The 20056-nt window shown below is 37.2% G+C and overlaps 1 protein-coding gene across 3 annotated transcripts in view; it reads left to right on the forward strand.

Annotated features, from left to right (window-relative positions):
• Window positions 1–18682, forward strand: part of LOC131029381 (nicotinate-nucleotide pyrophosphorylase [carboxylating], chloroplastic) — a 90902-nt gene extending 72220 nt beyond the window's left edge. For 2 of the 3 annotated variants that reach the window (XM_057959845.2, XM_057959847.1), the window contains 2 exons: window positions 10053–10120; window positions 18243–18682. In XM_057959845.2, the coding sequence (XP_057815828.1) occupies window positions 10053–10120; window positions 18243–18339 (165 nt within the window). In that variant the 3' untranslated portion in view covers window positions 18340–18682. Of the gene's footprint in view, window positions 1–10052; window positions 10121–15460; window positions 16361–18242 lie in introns of those variants that run through there. The other variant, XM_057959846.2, reaches the window with a different exon arrangement.
• The last annotated feature ends 1374 nt before the right edge of the window (window positions 18683–20056 follow it).

The following is a 20056-nucleotide window of genomic DNA, read 5'->3' on the forward strand; positions in this document are numbered from 1 at the left end:
CTAAACCTTTAGGTGTCTATTAAAAGGTATCACCAATGCTGGTGTTTGACAATTTAAAACTTGATGTATAGAAATACTATTAAGAACAGATAATGTGCATGGATTATTACCAAATGAGTGGGCATCTATAAATGAGAGTAGATTCTTTTGCTGTGTATGAAGAGTTGTCTTCTTTTCATGTTGACAATAGAATAATTTGTGGGGAGATTTAGTCTTCCTAGTAATCTCCAAGTAATAGTGGCACTCAGCAAGCAGGGGCACAGCCATTTCATTTTTAAAATGTTTTGTCACATACCACAAGCCATCTGTGCAGAGCCTTGTGGAAAATGATTGTATAAATCTCTGAAATTTATTGAGTCAACTGTTTTACCTTCTTGATCTAAAGCTTATTGTGACATGATATTGAGATTAAATTGCAAGCTACAAAACTGGAAAAAAAACCAGATGAAGTAATCACACCTTACTAGAAGACAAATGACCTTACTCTCAGTCACGTCTCTCGCACTGATCTATGCAAAATAAGAAACACAATTAACCCTCCAAAGTCCAAACCATATGCTATAATGCCATTCAATATTATTATACACTATAAATTTTCTGTAATTTATAGACTGAATGGTTAATAGTTAATACATTGTTTGCAAGTGTTGTACAGTATGAGAAAGATGTTCATCCAATAACAGGCCGCATATTCAAATAAGGAAATCTTAGAAATAAACAAATTTACTAGCCATTTATTTATTTTTTTCTTTAGTCTTCCAGATGTTCTTGTTAAACCAAAGTAGCCGGAAACTCCTTTGTCCCTCCCTGGGCACACGTATCTCCGTATCTGTTCCCGTATTTGAAACAAATACGTATCCGATACAGCCCGGATACACATTGAATAATGTACCCAAATGTGCCCAAAAAACCTTGATTTCCGACCATGCTAGATACTATGTGATTTGTTTTTTTTAAATTGGCGGAAAACTTTCTAGATTTAATTTAAAAAAACTTAATTCCTGCACTTTTTGAAAAAAGACTGGTATAAACAAAACCTACACCCAATGAGAAAGACAAATGAAATGTTTTTCTATTTGAGTGACCCATTTTTTGGGTTATCTGTTGGTGTTGGAAATAAGCCATACCCGGACCGACGATGGACTGGTCCAAGAGGGGCCAGTAGCTCAGTGGTAGAGCACTCCAGCAACGTATGGAAGGTCCTAGGTTCGAGTCCTAGCTGGTCCATGTCTCAACATGGTATCAGAGCCAAGTCTAGGCTAGGAGCCCCAAGCACACGAGGGGTGTGGCTTAAGGGGGGGTGTTGGTGTTGAAAATAAGCCACACCTGGACCGATGATGGACAGGTCCAAGAGGGGCCAGTAGCTCAATGGTAGAGCACTCCAGCAGCGTATGGAAGGTCCTAGGTTCGAGTCCTAGCTGGTCCATGTTTCAACATTATCTTCCAATGCAACTCTACTATTTTTGCATATTGTAAAATGTTAAATCAAGGTATCATTATTTATGTAGCAATTATGTGTCTATATTGCTTTTGAAGTAATGAAAATCTCCTCAAATAATTTATAAAACTGTGTTAAATATGTGTATGTGTTTTTTTATGAATGACGTATCCAGCCGTATCCATATTGGGGGTCTTAAAAAATGGCCGTATCCGTATCCAATACCGTATCCGTATCCGATACTATATCCGTGTCCATGCAACTTTGTGTTAAACTGTTCTGATTCCACTTGTAGGAGTTGAGAACAGAAATTACCATACAGTGAGTGGCCTCCATGTATTTCTTCATTCCCAATCACCATCTTGTTGGCATTATGTGAACCGGCATGAGCCTTATGTAAACTGGCATGAAGACATAATGATATTGTATGTTGTCATTGATGTCAATATGAGACATAGTGTGAACCGGCACATGTGATAAGTGAAGAAAGAGGTACCGGCATATGTGTGAACCGGTATATGCCGAAGTGAAGCGGCACATTTGTTCAAGGTGAACCGGCATGCAGTTATGGGAACCGGCACATGGAAGCACTGTATGACTACCGGTTGATAAGGCAGCTTCCACTTCGGGGTTTCTGGTTGGAGTATCTCAAGTCTGTGTGACTCAATTTGTGATCTTTGTGTGATGAGTTAGCAGTATGATGGAGGACAAATCGTGTTGCCACGTAAGCTCTGTGCGTGTGAAGGATCTTGCATGAAGAAGACTATTCCTATCTACCTCGGGAATGTGCAAAGTCTGTCAAATGGTGATAACGCATGATGGGTTATCAGCTGCCATGAAAACGGTGGATAATGGACGATGGAGAATGTCTTGAGATCGACTCAAGACCGGTGCATTTAATGCAGTATGATTCAACGGTCAGGATCGAATCGTTTGAATTGCTCAACCTAACAGGTTTAGGGTTTAGGGTTTTTGCTACCGACCTGTATGTTCTCTATAAGGTCGATGTTAGGTTTTTGTCTGAAGTTGTTGGCAAAAGTTGTGAGTGTGTATCCAACGAAAGTGATACGAGATTCTTGCCAGACCATAGGAGAGAAGAGATACCTACAAAGTGAATGTGCAGAAGAAAAAGAGGAGCCTAAACGGATCTACATTAGCATTAAGTGCTGTTAACAGATCATTGTGATACCTGTTGATCTCTAACCACTTCAACAGTTGTAAAATCCCCTAACAAGGTAGCCTTAACTGGCTTGATTCAAAATCCCTTAAATCGGGTGGTCTTAACCGGCTCGTTGTAAATCCCTCAACCGGGTAACTCGAAGCTAATGAGTTCTGAGAAGCTAGAGAAGCTTAGGAGATCCTTTCAGCTATTGAGTTCTTAAAATCCTCTAACAAGGTGACCCTACCGGGTTTAACCCTTAACTGGGTATCCCTTAACCGGGTGATCCCTAACAGGATCGGTTCCTACCAGAACCTATTGTAATGTTCTTAACCGGACAAGGCTCCTAACAGAGCGGACTTCTAAAGAGTTCAAAAAGCAGCTTGTGGGTATTCATCCCCACCGTGGTTTTTCCCAGTTGGGTTTCCACGTGAAAAATATGTGTCATGTGAAATGTTTTTATCTTGTGATGCTTTGTTTTATCTGTTATGCTCATGAAGGTTTTATGTTTTATGCCTGTCTATAAAACATATTGAACTCACTGTTGTGAAGATTTGATGGTTAAGTCTACTAGTTCATGCATGTGAATATTATGATAATGTGGTATTGAGCTAAGAGAAAAGCTTAGTGAGTGACCGGTTCATGACTGATTGAGCTATATTGGATGTTACCGGTTGCACTCTGTTTTACCGGTATCTCTGTTTATCAGTCATTCGGAGTGTTTGCTGTCAAACCGGTTTTGGACTGTATTTGTGTTTGTACTGATTCACACCCCCCCCCCTCTCAGTACCGGTTTGGTACTAGTGGTTCATCATTGAGTTATCAATTGGTATCAGAGCACTCCAAGTCCTCTGTGTTGTAAGCTTAACCGCTTGAGGAAAAGATCCTAGCCAAATGATGAAGAGGGAAGGTCCAAAGTTCAACAGGAAAAACTTTGGTATATGGAAAGACGGGATGAAGATATTCATCAAAAGCATGGGTGTTCAACACTGGAGTTATGTTGAAAATGTATATGTTGTTCATACCGGTACTCTCATCGATGACCAAATGAGAGAGATACAAGAAAATGGGCAAGTCATGGAAGCCCTCATCAGTAGTCTATCTGACATTGAGTTTATTGATGTTTAGGACAAGGCAAATCCCAAAGAAGTAAGGGATGCTCTTGAAAATATCTATGGTGGTGATGAGCATGTAAAACAGGCTAAGGAAGAGAGCTTGAGAGGAAAGTTTGAAGACATGAGGATGGTTGAAGGAGAGACCATTCAGCAGTATGGAATAAGAATCGAAACAGTTGTTAGAGAAATAAAGAGTGCAGGTGGCAAAATAGAAGATTCCACTGTGGTCAGTAAAGTCCTGAGATCCCTGTTGCCGGTCTATGCAATAAGGGTTGCTGCTATTCAGGAGTTGAGATCAATAGACAAGTCTAAGGCGTCCTTGGACTCCATCATAGCCAAGTTGACAGCCTATGAGCTGAATAGTTTTGATGGTAGTGTTCAAAAGTCAGAATCAGCTTTTAAAGCTTCTACTATACCATCCAGAAAAGGAAAAGAGGCTAGCACTAGTGGGGAACCTAGTCAGAATAGAGAAATGAAGGATGAAGAGTTTCTGATGGAATTTGAAGCTCTTCTAGCCAGGAGATTCCCAAAAGGAACTGGTAAATACAAAGGTAAGCTACCTTTGAAATATTTCTTCTGCAACCGGATAGGACATATTGCTATGAACTGTCCTAATAGTGACAACAAGGACAAACCGGAAAGGTTCAAGAAATTCAAAGGAGGAAACCGGAGAAATTGTTTTGTGGCAGATGATGAAGGTGTCACAGATGAGGAATCAGAAGATGAAGAGAATGAAGACACTGTGTTCGTTGTTGTAAAGGAAGATGTGGCAGACAAGAAGGCTCTTGTCTCCCGGTTTGATGATTCCAATGAGTGGATCATTGACAGTGGTTGCTCTCACCATATGACTGGTGATCAGAGCAAGTTTCTATCATTAGAAGAATATGATGGTGGTATGGTTCGCTTTGGCAATGATGCACCATGCATGGTCAAAGGCAGAGGGTCCATCTCTTTGAATGGAAAGAGTAGTGTTGACAATGTGTATTGGGTTGATGGTCTCAGACACAACCTTCTAAGTGTTGCCCAATTAAATGACAGTGGACTCACTCTGCAATTCAAGAATGGAGTTTGCAGAATCAAAGGTAAAGATTGTAAATTGGTAGCCACCGACATGCAGACTAAAGGTAACCTATTTCATCTAAATGCTAATATAAGTACATGTCTTATGGCTAAGCTTGATGATAGCTGGATATGGCATAGGAGATTCTGTCATGTGAACTTTGACAACATTGTGAAGGCTAGTAAGATCAAGGTAGTTAGAGGGCCGCCGGTGTTGAGCAAACCGGATAATACCTTGTGTAGAGAATGTCAATTGGGGAAAATGTCTTCCTCAACTTTTAAAGGTAAATCTTTCACTGCTGACAACTTGCTTGATCTTGTGCATACTGATTTATGTGGTCCTATGAAAACTAGAAGTGTGTAGGGTGATAGGTACTTCATGATTCTCACTAATGACTGCTCGAGAATGATGTGGGTCACATTCTTGAAAGACAAGTCTAAAGCCTTTGGGAAATTCAAAGCTTTCAGAGCATTAGTGGAGAAGGAAAGCAGTAAAAGGATCAAGTGTCTCAGAACTGATCAAGGAGGGGAATTCACTTCCAATGAATTCAACAAGTACTGTGAAGAATTTGGCATCAAGAGACAGCTATCTGCCCCCCAGACTCCACAGTAGAATGGCCTAGCAGAGAGGAATAACTGGACTGTGGTTGAAGCAGCTAGAACTATGTTGATCCAAGGAAAGGTTGCTCACACCTTTTGGAGAGAAGCGGTGAGCACTGCAGTTTACACTATGAACCGGGTACTCATAAAAAACGGCAAGGACAAAACTCCTTATGAGTATTGGACTGGTAAGACCCCTGTGGTAAACTACTTTAAGGTATTTGGTAGCAAATGTTACATCAAAAGGAGTGAACATCAAGGCAAATTTGAAGCTAAATGTGATGAAGGAATATTTCTAGAATATTCCACCAAGAGTAAAGCCTTTAAGTGCTACAACAATAGGACTCAGAGAATTATGGAAAGCATCAATGTAAGAGTTGATGAATCCTCTGAGAAGACTGAGAAAACTGGTAGTGAGCAAGTTGTAAATGAATCGGTTGCAACCTTCTGGGAACCGGTTGTTAGTCAATCGAGTACTAGTAACATTGTTCCTGAACCGGTGAATGCTGATACTAATGAAGATGAGGATGAAGAAGAAAAGCAAGAAGAACCAATTAAGACCATTCCTCGGTATGTCAAGTTGAATCATGATCCCAAGCAGATCATAGGTGATAAGGATGCAGGAATCCTTACTAGAACAAAGATTAGAGAAAACTTATGTATGATCTCTGAATTTGAGCCTAAATCATTCAAAGAGGCTCATAATGATGAAGACTGGATCAAGGCAATGGAAGAAGAACTTGACCAGATAGAGAAAAATGGTACATGGTCCTTGGTACCTAGACCAAAGCATAAAAATGTCATTGGCACCAAATGGGTGTTCAGAAATAAGTTGAATGAGGATGGCACAGTGATTAGGAAAAAAGCCAGACTGGTATGCAAAGGATATGTTCAAGAAGAAGGTGAAGACTATGGGGAAACCTTTGCTCCTGTAGCCAGATTGGAAGGAGTTCGTATGCTTTTTGCATATGCAACTTTTAAGAGATTCAAGGTATATCAAATGGATGTAAAATCTGCATTCCTAAATGGTGTACTTGAAGAGGAGGTATATATTGAGCAACCAGATGGGTTTACCCTATCTGAAGACAGTGACATGGTATGTAGGCTACACAAAGCATTATATGGCCTAAAGCAAGCACCTAGGGCATGGTATGAGCACCTACATTCCCATCTTGTGAAGATTGGATTTGAGAGAACAAGTGAAGATAGCAATATCTACTTGAAGTCTAAAGAAGATCAGATTCTGATCTGTGAAGTTTTTGTTGATGACATCATCTTTGGTGGAGATGACAAGATGAGTCATGAGTTTGCTGATGAGATGAAGAAAGAGTTTGAAATGTCACTCATAGGGAAGATTAAGTTCTTCATTAGACTACAGATCCAGTAGATGAATGATGGAATCTTCATCACTCAGTCCAAATATGTCAAAGAGGTGTTGAAGACTTTTGGCATGGAAGATAGCAAACCGGTTGGTACACCAATGGTGACCGGTTGCAAATTGACAAAGGAGGATGATTTTGCACCAGTTGATGAGAAGGAATACTGGTCAATGACTGGTAAGTTGCATTATGTAGTGCATAGCAGACCGGATATTGCACATGCAGTTGGCATCACTGCAAGGTTCCATAAGAGTCCAAGAGAATCTCACTTAAGTGCAGTCAAGCGGATTCTTAGGTATCTGAAGGGAACAATTGACTATGGATTGTGGTACCCATACAGCAATAATTTCAATCTGAAAGTATTCACAGATGCTGATTGGGCCGGTAATGTGGATGACCGGAAGAGCACAACTGGTGGTGCATTCTTTCTCGGTGGTAGACTGGTCTCATGGATGAGTAAAAAGAAGAGTTGTATCTCTCAGTCTATAGCGGAAGCGGAGTATGTTGGAGCTTTCATGAACTGCACTCAGACAATCTGGATGAAGCATGTACTGGAAGGCTTCAAGATCCCTGTATCTGAACCGGTAAGTATACTCTGTGCTATCAATATATCAAAGAATCCGGTTTTACATTCTAGAACCAAGCATTTTGAGCTTAAGTATCATTTCTTAAGGGAAAAGGTTCAGAACAAAGAGATTGCACTGGAGCATGTGTCCAGTAAGGAGCAGTTAGCAGACAAATTCACCAAGCCTCTCCCAAAGGCAACATTTGTGCATTTGAGAGGTGAATTAGGGGTATTGCCCCTTCAAAAGGTGAACTAAAAGTGAGTGTTCCACATCAGTCAGGTACTGGATAGACAAATCTTTGGTTGATTGGTGTGTTTATGGATGCTACTCCTCAGGGGGAGCAGCATGATGAAACAGAGATGGTTGTACCTCCACTTTGGCATTGTTGTCAAAGGGGGAGAAGTTGTTGAGAGTGAAGTGAAAAGATATCTGCAGCAAATGGGGAGAAGATGTGAAGCAGAGAAGATATCTTGTGTATATTGCCATCAATGCCAAAGGGGGAGATTGTTGGCATTATGTGAACCAGCATGAGCCTTATGTAAACTGGCATGAAGACATAATGATATTGTATGTTGTCATTGATGTCAATATGAGACATAGTGTGAACCGGCACATGTGATAAGTGAAGAAAGAGATACCGGCATATGTGTGAACTGGTATATGCCAAAGTGAAGCGGCACATTTGTTCAAGGTGAACCGGCATGCAGTTATGGGAACCGGCACATGGAAGCACTGTATGACTACCGGTTGGTAAGGCAGCTTCCACTTCGGGGTTTCCGGTTGGAGTATCTCAAGTCTGTGTGACTCAATCTATGATCTTTGTGTGATGAGTTAGCAGTATGATGGAGGACAAATCGTGTTGCCACATAAGCTCTATGCGCGTGAAGGATCTTGCATGAAGAAGACTATTCCTATCTACCTCAAGAATGTGCGAAGTCTGTCAAATGGTGATAACGCGTGATGGGTTATCAGCCGCCATGAAAACGGTGGATAATGGATGATGGAGAATGTCTTGAGATCGACTCAAGACTGGTGCATTTATTGCAGTATGATTCAACGGTCAAGATCGAACCGTTTGAATTGCTCAACCTAACAGGTTTAGGGTTTAGGGTTTTTGCTACCGACCTGTATGTTCCCTATAAGGTCGATGTTAGGTTTCTGTCTGAAGTTGTTGGCAAAAGTTGTGAGTGTGTATCCAACGAAAGTGATACGAGATTCTTGCCAGACCATAGGAGAGAAGAGATACCTGCAAAGTGAATGTGCAGAAGAAAAAGAGGAGCCTAAACGGATCTGCATTAGCATTAAGTGCTGTTAACAGATCATTGTGATACCTGTTGATCTTTAACCACTTCAACAGTTGTAAAATCCCCTAACAAGGTAGCCTTAACTGGCTTGATTCAAAATCCCTTAAATCGAGTGGTCTTAACCGGCTCGTTGTAAATCCCTCAACTGGGTAACTCGAAGCTAATGAGTTCTGAGAAGCTAGAGAAGCTTAGGAGATCCTTTCAGCTATTGAGTTCTTAAAATCCTCTAACAAGGTGACCCTACCGGGTTTAACCCTTAACTGGGTATCCCTTAACCGGGTGATCCCTAACAGGATCGGTTCCTACCAGAACCTATTGTAATGTTCTTAACCGGACAAGGCTCCTAACAGAGCAGACTTCTAAAGAGTTCAAAAAGCAGCTTGTGGGTATTCATCCCCACTGTGGTTTTTCCTAGTTGGGTTTCCATGTGAAAAATATGTGTGTCATGTGAAATGCTTTTGTCTTGTGATGCTTTGTTTTATCTGTTATGCTCATGAAGGTTCTATGTTTTATGCCTGTCTATAAAACATATTGAACTCACTGTTGTGAAGATTTGATGGTTAAGTCTACTAGTTTATGCATGTGAATATTATGATAATGTGGTATTGAGCTAAGAGAAAAGCATAGTGAGTGACCGGTTCATGACTGATTGAGCTATACTGGATGTTACCGGTTGCACTTTGTTTTACCGGTATCTCTGTTTATCAGTCATTCGGAGTGTTTGCTATCAAACCAGTTTTGGACTGTATTTGTGTTTGTACTGATTCACACCCCCCCCTCCCCCCCCCCCGCTCTCAGTACCGGTTTGGTACTAGTGGTTCATCATTGAGTTATCACATCTAAACTCAATAGACAAAGGTACATATAAGGTACAAAGCAGTTTAACCACCATATAACCACCCCTTAGTTATTTAGGGATGTGGTTAAGTAAACAAAGACTTGGGAATTGCATATCCTTTAGACTTTTAGTGTATGCCTGTTTGATGGTTTCCGATTGATGTGCCTATAAGACAACATTTTTTTTCTGGATGATTTTCTGTTGTTTAAAGTAATGAAAACGGCATGCAGTTCTTTGTTGGCTTCAACCAGTTATAATACTTGATAAGAGTGTTATCTTTTTCCCACAAAGAAAATATATATGTTTCTCTTATTTCATTGGACTGTTTATTCCTGAATAATTTATTTTGTTTAAAATGAGATCCCATAGCACTTAGCAGAACATAATTGCTATACTCCCCTCTCCACCTTTGCAAACATTCTATTTTGAAGTATTGAAGACACTAATTGCGAGAATAATTGGCTTTATTTGAAAATCAACTTGAAGGCATGTTTATAACTAAAACCCTAATGTTAACTTTTCTTCAATTGCGATTTTCTCTTAGATTTACTATGAATAATTTTCAAGGACCTGACAAACTTGTCTGTTTGACAGGCTTCAGGGAATGTTACTCTTGACACTGTTGGAAAAATTGGAACAACCGGAGTAACCTTTATTTCCAGGTAACTCTTAACAATGAAATTCTTTTAAAAACAAAAGAAATTAGCACATTTTGATCTTTTGCATGCATTTTCTTTCTCATTTGAAAACAAATGAAACATGACCTATCTGCACATATGTATGTTTGAAAACAAATTGCAAGCTTGAAATCATACCACCAAACAGATGGAAAAACTTTGAATAGTGATCAATATGATCACAAGAGCCTTGGAATTTCAGATTCTAAGGAAACAATCTCCTAGTTGTGAAGAATCTAATTTGAAGTAGATCTGTTATTAACAGGGAGGCAGTGAAATAAGAAACCGAATGTTTTTATCCAAATTTCATTGAGATTTTTGTTATGATGCTTGGTTACTATTGGGGTTCACTTATCTAGTTGTTAGAGGGAACTTTTAATAAATGATTAATTCAACATCATAAGGGAGAAACAAGCAGGTAGAAAATGGACAAGGTGATAAATTGGCTTGTCAGTCCTAAATAATCCTTTGTTTAGATCTTGAACTCTAGAGATCTGTATAACAAAGAAAGGAGCGAGTAGTATGTCAGGTTTCTGTAATTAAAAGCTTTATTATTGTATATTATATTAATTTATTATTTTGAATTGTTTATTGCTCAATACTAGTGTTATCCACTTTGTTGACACCCAAGCACTTATGCTCTCCTTTTCTTATTTTTTTTTTTAAATTATATCTATTGAGCTCATTGTAAATAATTAATGAGGTCATATATGCTCATAACATTGAAATCTGTAACGAGACCTTATCTTAGGTCATGGATGGTTGTTGCTTTTTAAGAAATCTTATGCAAAGTAAAATAAAAAACTCAACAAATAATATGCAGCCTTGCCTGTTGCATCATCTTTCTTTAAATTTTTTTGGTCTGAAAATTGATTTTAAATTCTCCAACCATTACCGTGGTGATGCTGTTAATAACAGTTTTATGGAAATTTGCATAAAATGCAGGTTCATTTCTAGAGTTGTTTCTAGAGCCTTCTTCAGTGTTGTTTCAAGCTTTATTTGTAGAGTTGTTTATAACATCACATTGTTTGGATTTTTTTTTAAAACTATGTTGAATACATTAATTTTTCCCTTAGTTCTTGTCCATTCTTAATTCATATAGTTTTAAATTTTATTTGCAGTGTGAATTGATATTTAATTATGTGTTCTAAATGAATATTTTGGGTTCTCTGTGTTTGATTCATCGATTTTTAATCACTGAGAAGTATAGCTTCTAATTACGGGGCCATTTAGAAGGTCTATTGTTTATCTCTAAACAAATCACGAGACCCAAAACAACGTACCACCATGAGATGCTGACTAAATAATGGAGTATTTTTCTTACGAGAAGTATAATAAAACTGGCTGTGGAGTCAACAAAGTCAATAATAGCTGGCCTTCCAAGACATACTAAACTGGATATTCATCATGTAATTTCTAAAACAAAATACTAGGGGCCAGCTGTAACTTCTTAATCTTTGACACTGTCCCACTCTTGTTGAAGTTAATTGTTTTCCACTACCTTATTAGGCAATGGCATGACCTTTCTTTGCGAACAGTTCTCAGCTTCTCATCTGCACGAATTATCCTATCCCATTGGCAGGGACTAATTCTAAAAAGGAATGCCCAATATCGCTCCTCTGAGTTTCCAATTCTACTTGCAATGCTTGTGAGTCTTCTCCTGTATTCAGATCAAACTTCTTCTGAGGCATTCAAGTTATATCCCGTTCGACAAAATTTTGGCATGGATTGTATCACCCTTTCTGTTCTTGTTGGCTTAATCTTGTATTTGTACTCCTGGGCATTCTGTGATCTCCATAGGTAGTAGGATAGAAGTGAGTTTTAAACAAGAACTTACATGTTTTGAATTCTCCAAATACAATGTCTTCTAGAGCTCGAAGGTGAAGCATCGAATCTTGCACTAGATTAGCACATGGCCCAGCATTTTTAGCCTGACAAACTGAACCTTCGTCTAGTCACTGTAGCCTTTCAAATCGATGGATATGCCTTTGGTGCAACCAACAATTTAATTTTTCAACATTTGCCTATTCTTCAAAAGGGGTTTAGTGTAGTTAAGCCCACATACACAAAATGACAAGCAAATTTGATTCCAATTTGAACATTCAACTTCTGTGCCAATATTTTCAGGTTGAACCTTAGGAACTTTTTTTTCAATTAATGTTGCTTCTGGAGGACCATGGCCTTCTTTCTTCAACATAGCAGATGTGAAGTTGGTAAACATGTTCATCAAGGTAGAGTTGCTAAGTCTAACACCCATTTGCATAAACCTCTTCTCAGATTCTTTCTGCTCTTGTTCCCAACTATTTTTAGGAATTTATGACATCTTTACATGCTCCATTTTATATCCCTGTGAACAAGCCTTTCTTGAACAGCTATCAGTCTCCAACAAAGCATGTAGCATGTGCCTCCTTTTGCAACATTTCTTCTTTTCATGTACCATCTTGATCTTCTTAATTGATGCCAATCAAATCTCACATCAACCACCTACTCCATTAAAACTTAGTAGCTATAATACCGATTCACCTGTTTATAAGAGATGAATAAATATCTACCCGGGGAATTCACATGGAAAGCCTAGATTGGGGTCTTGTGTAATGCTTGATACAGTTGTTCTTTGAGATTCAACTATATATAAACGATAAATCAAATAAATCGTGGTCAGTGGATTTTTAATGCTACTCCTAATCCACCAGTCAATTCAAGTTTATCCTTGAGCAAATTTTTTCATTCATTTCAATTTGATGGAATAAAGAGTGACTTCCATTATTTTTAGTCTTGACTACATATTTGTTTGCTCTAAAGGGTAACCTGATGCCCCATGCTGCTGCTAAGTGCAATTTCTGCATAGAATTAAGCAGCTAGGGTGTTCCCATGCAAATTTTTAATTAAGGAGAAAGGATAAATTAGAATCTTTTCCTATTTTAGTGGAGCAACAGCTGCTTAAAATTGAAAATAAGCAGGGTCTGGAAATAAGCAGCAACTGCTTATTGGGAAGAATGACATGTGGCTCCACAATTTTTCCTCCCTCTTTTTATTTGTTTCCAATTTTTTTTTGTAAAAAATTATTACTAAAGATTTCTTAAAAAAATCCAATTTAAGATGATTGCTTATTTGTAAGCAGCAAAATTTAACATTCATGGGGCCACCAACTCCACAAATTGCTGCTAAAGAAAATTGAGCAGCGGCTGCTAGCCAAAATAAGCTAAGCAACCGCATGAGGACCTGCTCGTTTGTTGTGAGGTTTTCGCACATCGCCCCATTGCAAATGGGGACCCCTACTTTTCTCTGCTTTCTAGGCTAGTTTTTTAGTCTTTTAGCTGTTTTCCTTTCATTTGAAGAAGTGTAGCTGTTCAAGAATTAATCAAGTCAAGTCACCTTCCAAAATCAAAAATCAAAGTTGAGCCAAAATAAGCTAAGCAACCGCATGAGGACCTGCTCGTTTGTTGTGAGGTTTTCACACATCGCCCCATTGCAAATGGGGACCCCTACTTTTTTCTGCTTTCTAGGCTAGTTTTTTAGTCTTTTAGCTGTTTTCCTTTCATTTGAAGAAGTGTAGCTGTTCAAGAATTAATCAAGTCAAGTCACCTTCCAAAATCAAAAATAAAAGTTGAGGCATTTAATGAAGAACGCTAAGAACCAAAATTTTATTTTTAATCGAACTTTATCTCATGCCTTAGCCAAAATTTTATTTTTAATTGAACTTAACGATACAAGGCTTTTTAAGTTCGATTTCAAATTGCAAATGAATGATTGCAATGCATATAATGAAGAACGCTCGCTTTTAGGAGATAATTGCAAGACAATCATAATTGGGCGATAAAAGGAAAATCGATGCGATTCATTCACAATCAACCGAGAGACATTAAATGAACGTGACAATCGTGGTGAGGATAAACATTCAGCAATTGAATTCAAGAACCACGATTTTGAAATGAGACATTGAATGAAGGTGGCGATTCAATTATAATTAGATTTCATTTAATGTATGGTGCTTTGCAATCAATTGATTAACATGGCGATTCAATTTCAGTCGATCAAATTTTAAAAAGCATCTTGATTAGATCAAATGACATTAATAACAAGTATCCAGTGATTTGAAAAGCCAAGAATGTCATTTAAGGATTGTGAATTAACATTCAATGAAGGTGGTCGATTTGTTTGATATCCCAATTCAAGTTCATTTAATGAAAATCGCTCAAGTTGTGATGATCTACTGATTGCTATTAGCTTTAAATTGATCACTCCATTTGATCAATTTGTGATCGACTGGCCTTTGTTTGCCCATGATCGAATCATACACAGTCAATATATGCACCAGCGATTCAAGTTTTTGATCAATCTTGATCATCTTAAGGTGGCGATTCTGATTTTAACATTGGCAATCTGAATCTGATTGAGTTTGATAAGCGATTTCAGTCTTGGACACCCTGCAATTTCACCTCATTTGCTGATTCGATTATATCAGGTAGCAACTTTGGGTTTGTGTGATTTGGAAGATTATATGCAGTGATTTCCAACCTGCCTTCATTAGCAAACCGATGTTGAGATCATCATATGCAGCGTTTGTCTTCACAAGGGCGATTATGTTTCTCAAATCTCTGATTAACAATTCTACTTACTGATGCGATTATCTGAAGGACAGTGACTCATACTTGATTGAGGACAGTGACTTTTGTGAAGACAATTCCCTATTCAAGAGTTTGATCTGATTCGATATCCTCTGTGACCATTATGATCAGCATACATAGCGATTTCATTGAGGTGAATTGAAGAAAGAATCAATTAGATGATTTGCATCAGCAATTTGTTCATTTTGGAAGGTGGTGATTTTGACACATTGGTAAAGGTAATTCAAATTTTGACAGTGATCTGAGTTTTTACAGTGAATAGTACCAATTGTGATCAGCCACTTGGACAGAAATTTCGACTTTAAATCCATCCATAATCGAATTTGGAAGCAAGGTTATTATTTAGTGAGTTTGTAAAAAGACAATTTGACCCATTCGTCCTGATTTACCGGTCTGATCTGAGACATTCATAAGTCTGAAGTTAAGATCATTCCATTCATTTTGAATCTTATTACTTCAATTATTTGGCTTCTCATTTATTGTCTTTATGCAACCTTTTGAAGGCTTAAATTTTAAGGTCATTTTAATCTTCGTAAAGGCATAATTCATAAACTTGAGTGACCATGTTCAGCTAAGAATCAAATTTACAAGTTAAAGGGTTTCTATTAAGACTCCTAGGGTTTTCATGAAAAGGTAATTAATTAAATATTTGCAAGCAAATGCTATTACATGACACTAACTTAGTCAATTCTCACAGGTGCAAGATGGTGGGAGCAAGGTGAGCTCTCATCAAGAAGGACATTGCATTTCAAATCTTTACAAGGTAGCTGTTGGGATCGTCAAGTCACAAACTATACAAGGCAAGGATATGAGTCATATACATCAAGAGGAATACAAGAAGACTCCAGGCGCAATTCAAGGCATGATGAAGATCGAGTATAGGCAAGACAAGGCCTACACCAAATGCAACATCAAGGTAAAGGATAGCAATCAGCATCGGGCACTTAAGGGAGAAATTTACACAATTTTGAATTTCCTGTGGAAATCCAAGAATCATTGCCAGTATAGCCAGACGAAAGCTCAAGAATGCAAGTGATCAAGACAAGAGATAGTTTCAGAAGAGTTAATCAAAATTAGAAGATCAACTTGAGCAAAGTCATTCATTGATCGAGCTTGGATAATGTTGAGTATCAAGAGATATGCCTCATTCATTCACACACTTGTGATGAGTTACAAAGATCGAAGCTAAGGTGGTGCCTAGTCATCATCTATCCAATCATATGATTTCAAGATAAAGCATCCAGATTCAATGTACCTAACTTATCCGTTAAAAGGAGATAACTACCACATGGGCACAAAGTTTGATGTACCTACCGCTGTTATCTATTCGTTGAATTTTCAAAGAAGGAAATGTGTCCCATTATTTGTAATTGTATCATTGGTCAAGCATTAAATGTTTTGCAATAGGGTTTCTATCTTTCGATCTTGGCCATTGATCTCATATTGATCTAAGCCACTGAATTGTAAATGAGAGCACTATATAAGGCCTCACTTCATTTGTAAAATTAATAGCACGAGTTCGAAAGAATAGTGAATAGCGAATAGTGAATAAAGCAGAAAATAATTAGAGTAGAGTAGGAAGAGAAGGCAAAGATTGTTGACAAGACATTGTTGTAAGAAGCATATAAATTTCATTGAAGATATGGTGAATTCTATATGTTGATTTGACAATTCACATGGTCTCTACTTCTCAATTGGATTTCAAGTTGTTTAGATGAATGGAAGACTTTGTGTATGATCAATGGTGAAATTTAATTCGTATGTCCATACTACTAACTCCTTGCTGATGGTAAAGTGCCTTGCATAGTCAACTAGAATCATTCAACTAAAGCTTAACTTCAATTATTATTCCTTCATTGATATGCATCAACTTGATGGTGTCTATGCTTGTGGTGATGATTTTAAAATCATAAAGCTATCCTTAGAAGATCACACTAGCCTTGTGGAGATGTTCATAGCATATCAAAGCAAGACTTAGTTGAATTCCACCAAAGATCGTCCATTGCTCTTACATTCCTAGAGTTAGATTAGATCCCTCTCAACCCTCATTCCCTTATTTTTTATTTTTTTTAATCAAGTGAAATCCCACATTCCAGCATCACTCGAACATTCAAGCATTCAGCGTAAGGCCACCTTGTGATACCAGCAAAATAACATCATACACCATTGAAGCTATCCAACAAATCAAGACCTGACATAAAAGAATCTCGAAGTCATCTCAAGTGATCCTTATGCGAATCTTCAGAATTTGAGAGTCTTTACTCAAGAGAGGATAGAGTATTCAATACTTTATTCTTTGTTCGATAGTGCATCAAAACACCATCAACACCATGTCAAGATGTCTAAAAGTAACAATGTTGTGACCCATAAAGAAAAACAAAGTTACACGTTTTATGTTAATAATAATATTCATACAATGTCACAAGCTATGAACAGTTTGAATCTAGTATCTTGAAACAAACTTGTTATTGGCCATTCTATATTGCAACAGATTGTGTCACTGTTCATCTTCCTTTGCTAGCCTAGTTTTGGTGACGACTCTAGTCTTCAGAGCAACATGAGCACTTGTGTGTTGATACAAATCCTCCCTTGGATGATACCTAGTTGGCAGCATGTTCCTTGGCAGCACATGTTTGCCAATTGTGGATGCATTTATCAGCATCCTTCCATGACCATTTGTCAATGCTTGTGTTTAAAACTGACAGATTCACTCTTTGGCAATGAGTGAACTGTACACAAAATGTTGGCAATGAATTCTAGTGACATGTCTCACATAAAATGACTTAAGTGCACTGTCCGTATCACAACTTCCAGGAAGTTCGGGTAGTTGGCATTACAAATTTCTTTCCCAAATCGTACCCTTCCTAACCTTGGTGTAACTAAACGTTTAGAATATCTCCAAGCCCTCGTACTTGAAATTGAACTGTTTGCTTTGATGGATTAAAGGATTTTACTAGATATTGGATATTAAGGAATTAAAGATGTGAAGGATATTAGTAGATTAGGTCACATGTATCAGAGGCAGGGATTTAAATATAGCCACTTTGCCTGAATGACATCGAGTAATCTCCAAAAAAATTTCACTATAACAATTGCAACAAACTCTTCAATATTTATTATATCTGTCATATTTCTGCAGTCAATAGCACTAAATTCTAGCAAGGCTTTAAGAGAAGTTTAAAAATAAATAAGGTCAAATTATTTAGCGTTAAGATTATAACTACTACATTTCACATTCAGATTTACAAAATCAACAATGATGGTTTCAACGATGCCTTTAGATACAAGTTTAACGTAAAAGCCAACACTGAAATATCTGTAGCTATGATAATATTTTTCTCACCATTTTTTTTTTTTTCTATTGAACAAAAATGTGTAGCATTACCTATAATGTTTGAGGTGTCCTGTAAAAACTCCATTTCATCCCCTACATTTCTTCCCCTTATTATGCTGATTTTGTAAGATTTATAATCTTGCAGTGGAGCTTTGACACATTCTGTACGGGCATTGGATATTTCCCTTAAAGTTGATACAGAGTTAGCTTTGGCAGTTGGAAGACGAACAAATCGTGCCTGAAGCAAAACCTCAATTTTCTTAATGCTTTGTGAGTTTTGGGTGAGCTTATGATTGCTTTTAATGTGGTTTAGGAAAGCTTAAACAACATTTCTATGATCTGCAAACATGGTTCATTTGAATGCATTCGCTACATACAATGCGATACCATGATGATTACAGCATAAACCATGGTACAACATAGTTCAGGAGGATTTTTTTTCTATAATTCTATATCAAAGTCAATTTAAATTTCATATGTAATGAATATTATTAAACTGATTCAAATTATGTTCTTTTTACTTGTTTATAAAACTAGTGTAAATATCTTAAATAATTTATCAAAAAATCTCTTTATTTTATTCAAGAGCATTTTTATTCTAGAATTAGTTTATTTACTACATACATAAACACAAAATTTATTGTATCCATATTATTTACTATTTAATTGTATAACTCTAGTTTTAGTTATAATTGAGTAAATGTTAAAATATGGTATCTACTTCTTTCCTTCTCATCTATGATTTATTGCAATACTATTGAAGAATAAAATAGCTCAACAATTAAAACAAAATAAAGTTTGCCCATTTTAGATAAAACTAGCAGCTGCAGAGGCGGGAGTTTGTTTTATTCCTCTATGACGAGAAACAAAAATGAAGCCAAAGTGAAAGTGGGTCAAGGGGGACATAGTAATATTTTTTATTTTATTTTTAAATTGGAGGAAAAAATTTTGTTTTAATTTTTTAAATTTTAAATAGGAAAAGATTAATCAGAGAAAGGAATTTGCATTTTTGGATTCCTGTTTAATTCAATTCACCAATGAAGATTTTAATGTTTCTAGTTTTTTTGTTTTGTTTAAATCTCATTGAAAGATTTAAAAAATCAAGACAAATTTAATTTTATATTAGAAAAACAAATTTCGGTGTTGAATTTGATATAGAAAGTTATTCTTGTTCAATATTATTTTACAAGAAAATTTGGAAATTTGAGCTTAATTTGAGCTTACATTAAATATTTGAAACATTGCTACTAAATAGTTGAAATAGTTGAGATTAATATTTTTTGTGTTTTTTTTTACTATATAAAAAGACATACATAAGCATTGCATGACAAGTAGGTTAAACCATTTTTACAATTTGCAACAGTAAATAACCGCGTTGTGAATTTACATATTAACAATTTCATTTTCTTTATATGTATGTAACACACACACACACACATACGTCCTTTGTAGTGCTTTCATACAATTGTCTGCTTCAACCACACAAAGGAATTCCAATGCAGATATACACACACACATTTATATGCATATACATACTCAATTCACCTTTCACTGCCATCAGTGATAGTCAAAACCTGAGTATGGGGGCTAAAGGTAAACTGATAAGCACACCTCAATACACAATCGAGGTGAAACACTCCTTCCTGTACCAATGGATTATCCGAGTGGTCATGTGAATTCCACTCTGTGCTGGCAACAACAGAAAATGACTCACACATCAACACAGGAATTTCAACTGCATCAACATTACCAACATGAGTATCATCCATCACCTGAACAGTGGCTGGATCAGTGCTATAAGGTCCAACATGCAAAAATAGAGGGTATCATGTCCTCCTGATCAGAGTGCCCAATAATAATCTCAACAATACCCATGTGAGACAACTAGAGGGTATCATGTCCTCTTGATCAGACTGCCCAATAATAATCTCAACAATACCCATGTGAGACCCGGTACCC

The sequence above is a fragment of the Cryptomeria japonica genome, chromosome 3, assembly GCF_030272615.1.
Source record: "Cryptomeria japonica chromosome 3, Sugi_1.0, whole genome shotgun sequence".
Classification (NCBI taxonomy): domain Eukaryota; kingdom Viridiplantae; phylum Streptophyta; class Pinopsida; order Cupressales; family Cupressaceae; genus Cryptomeria; species Cryptomeria japonica.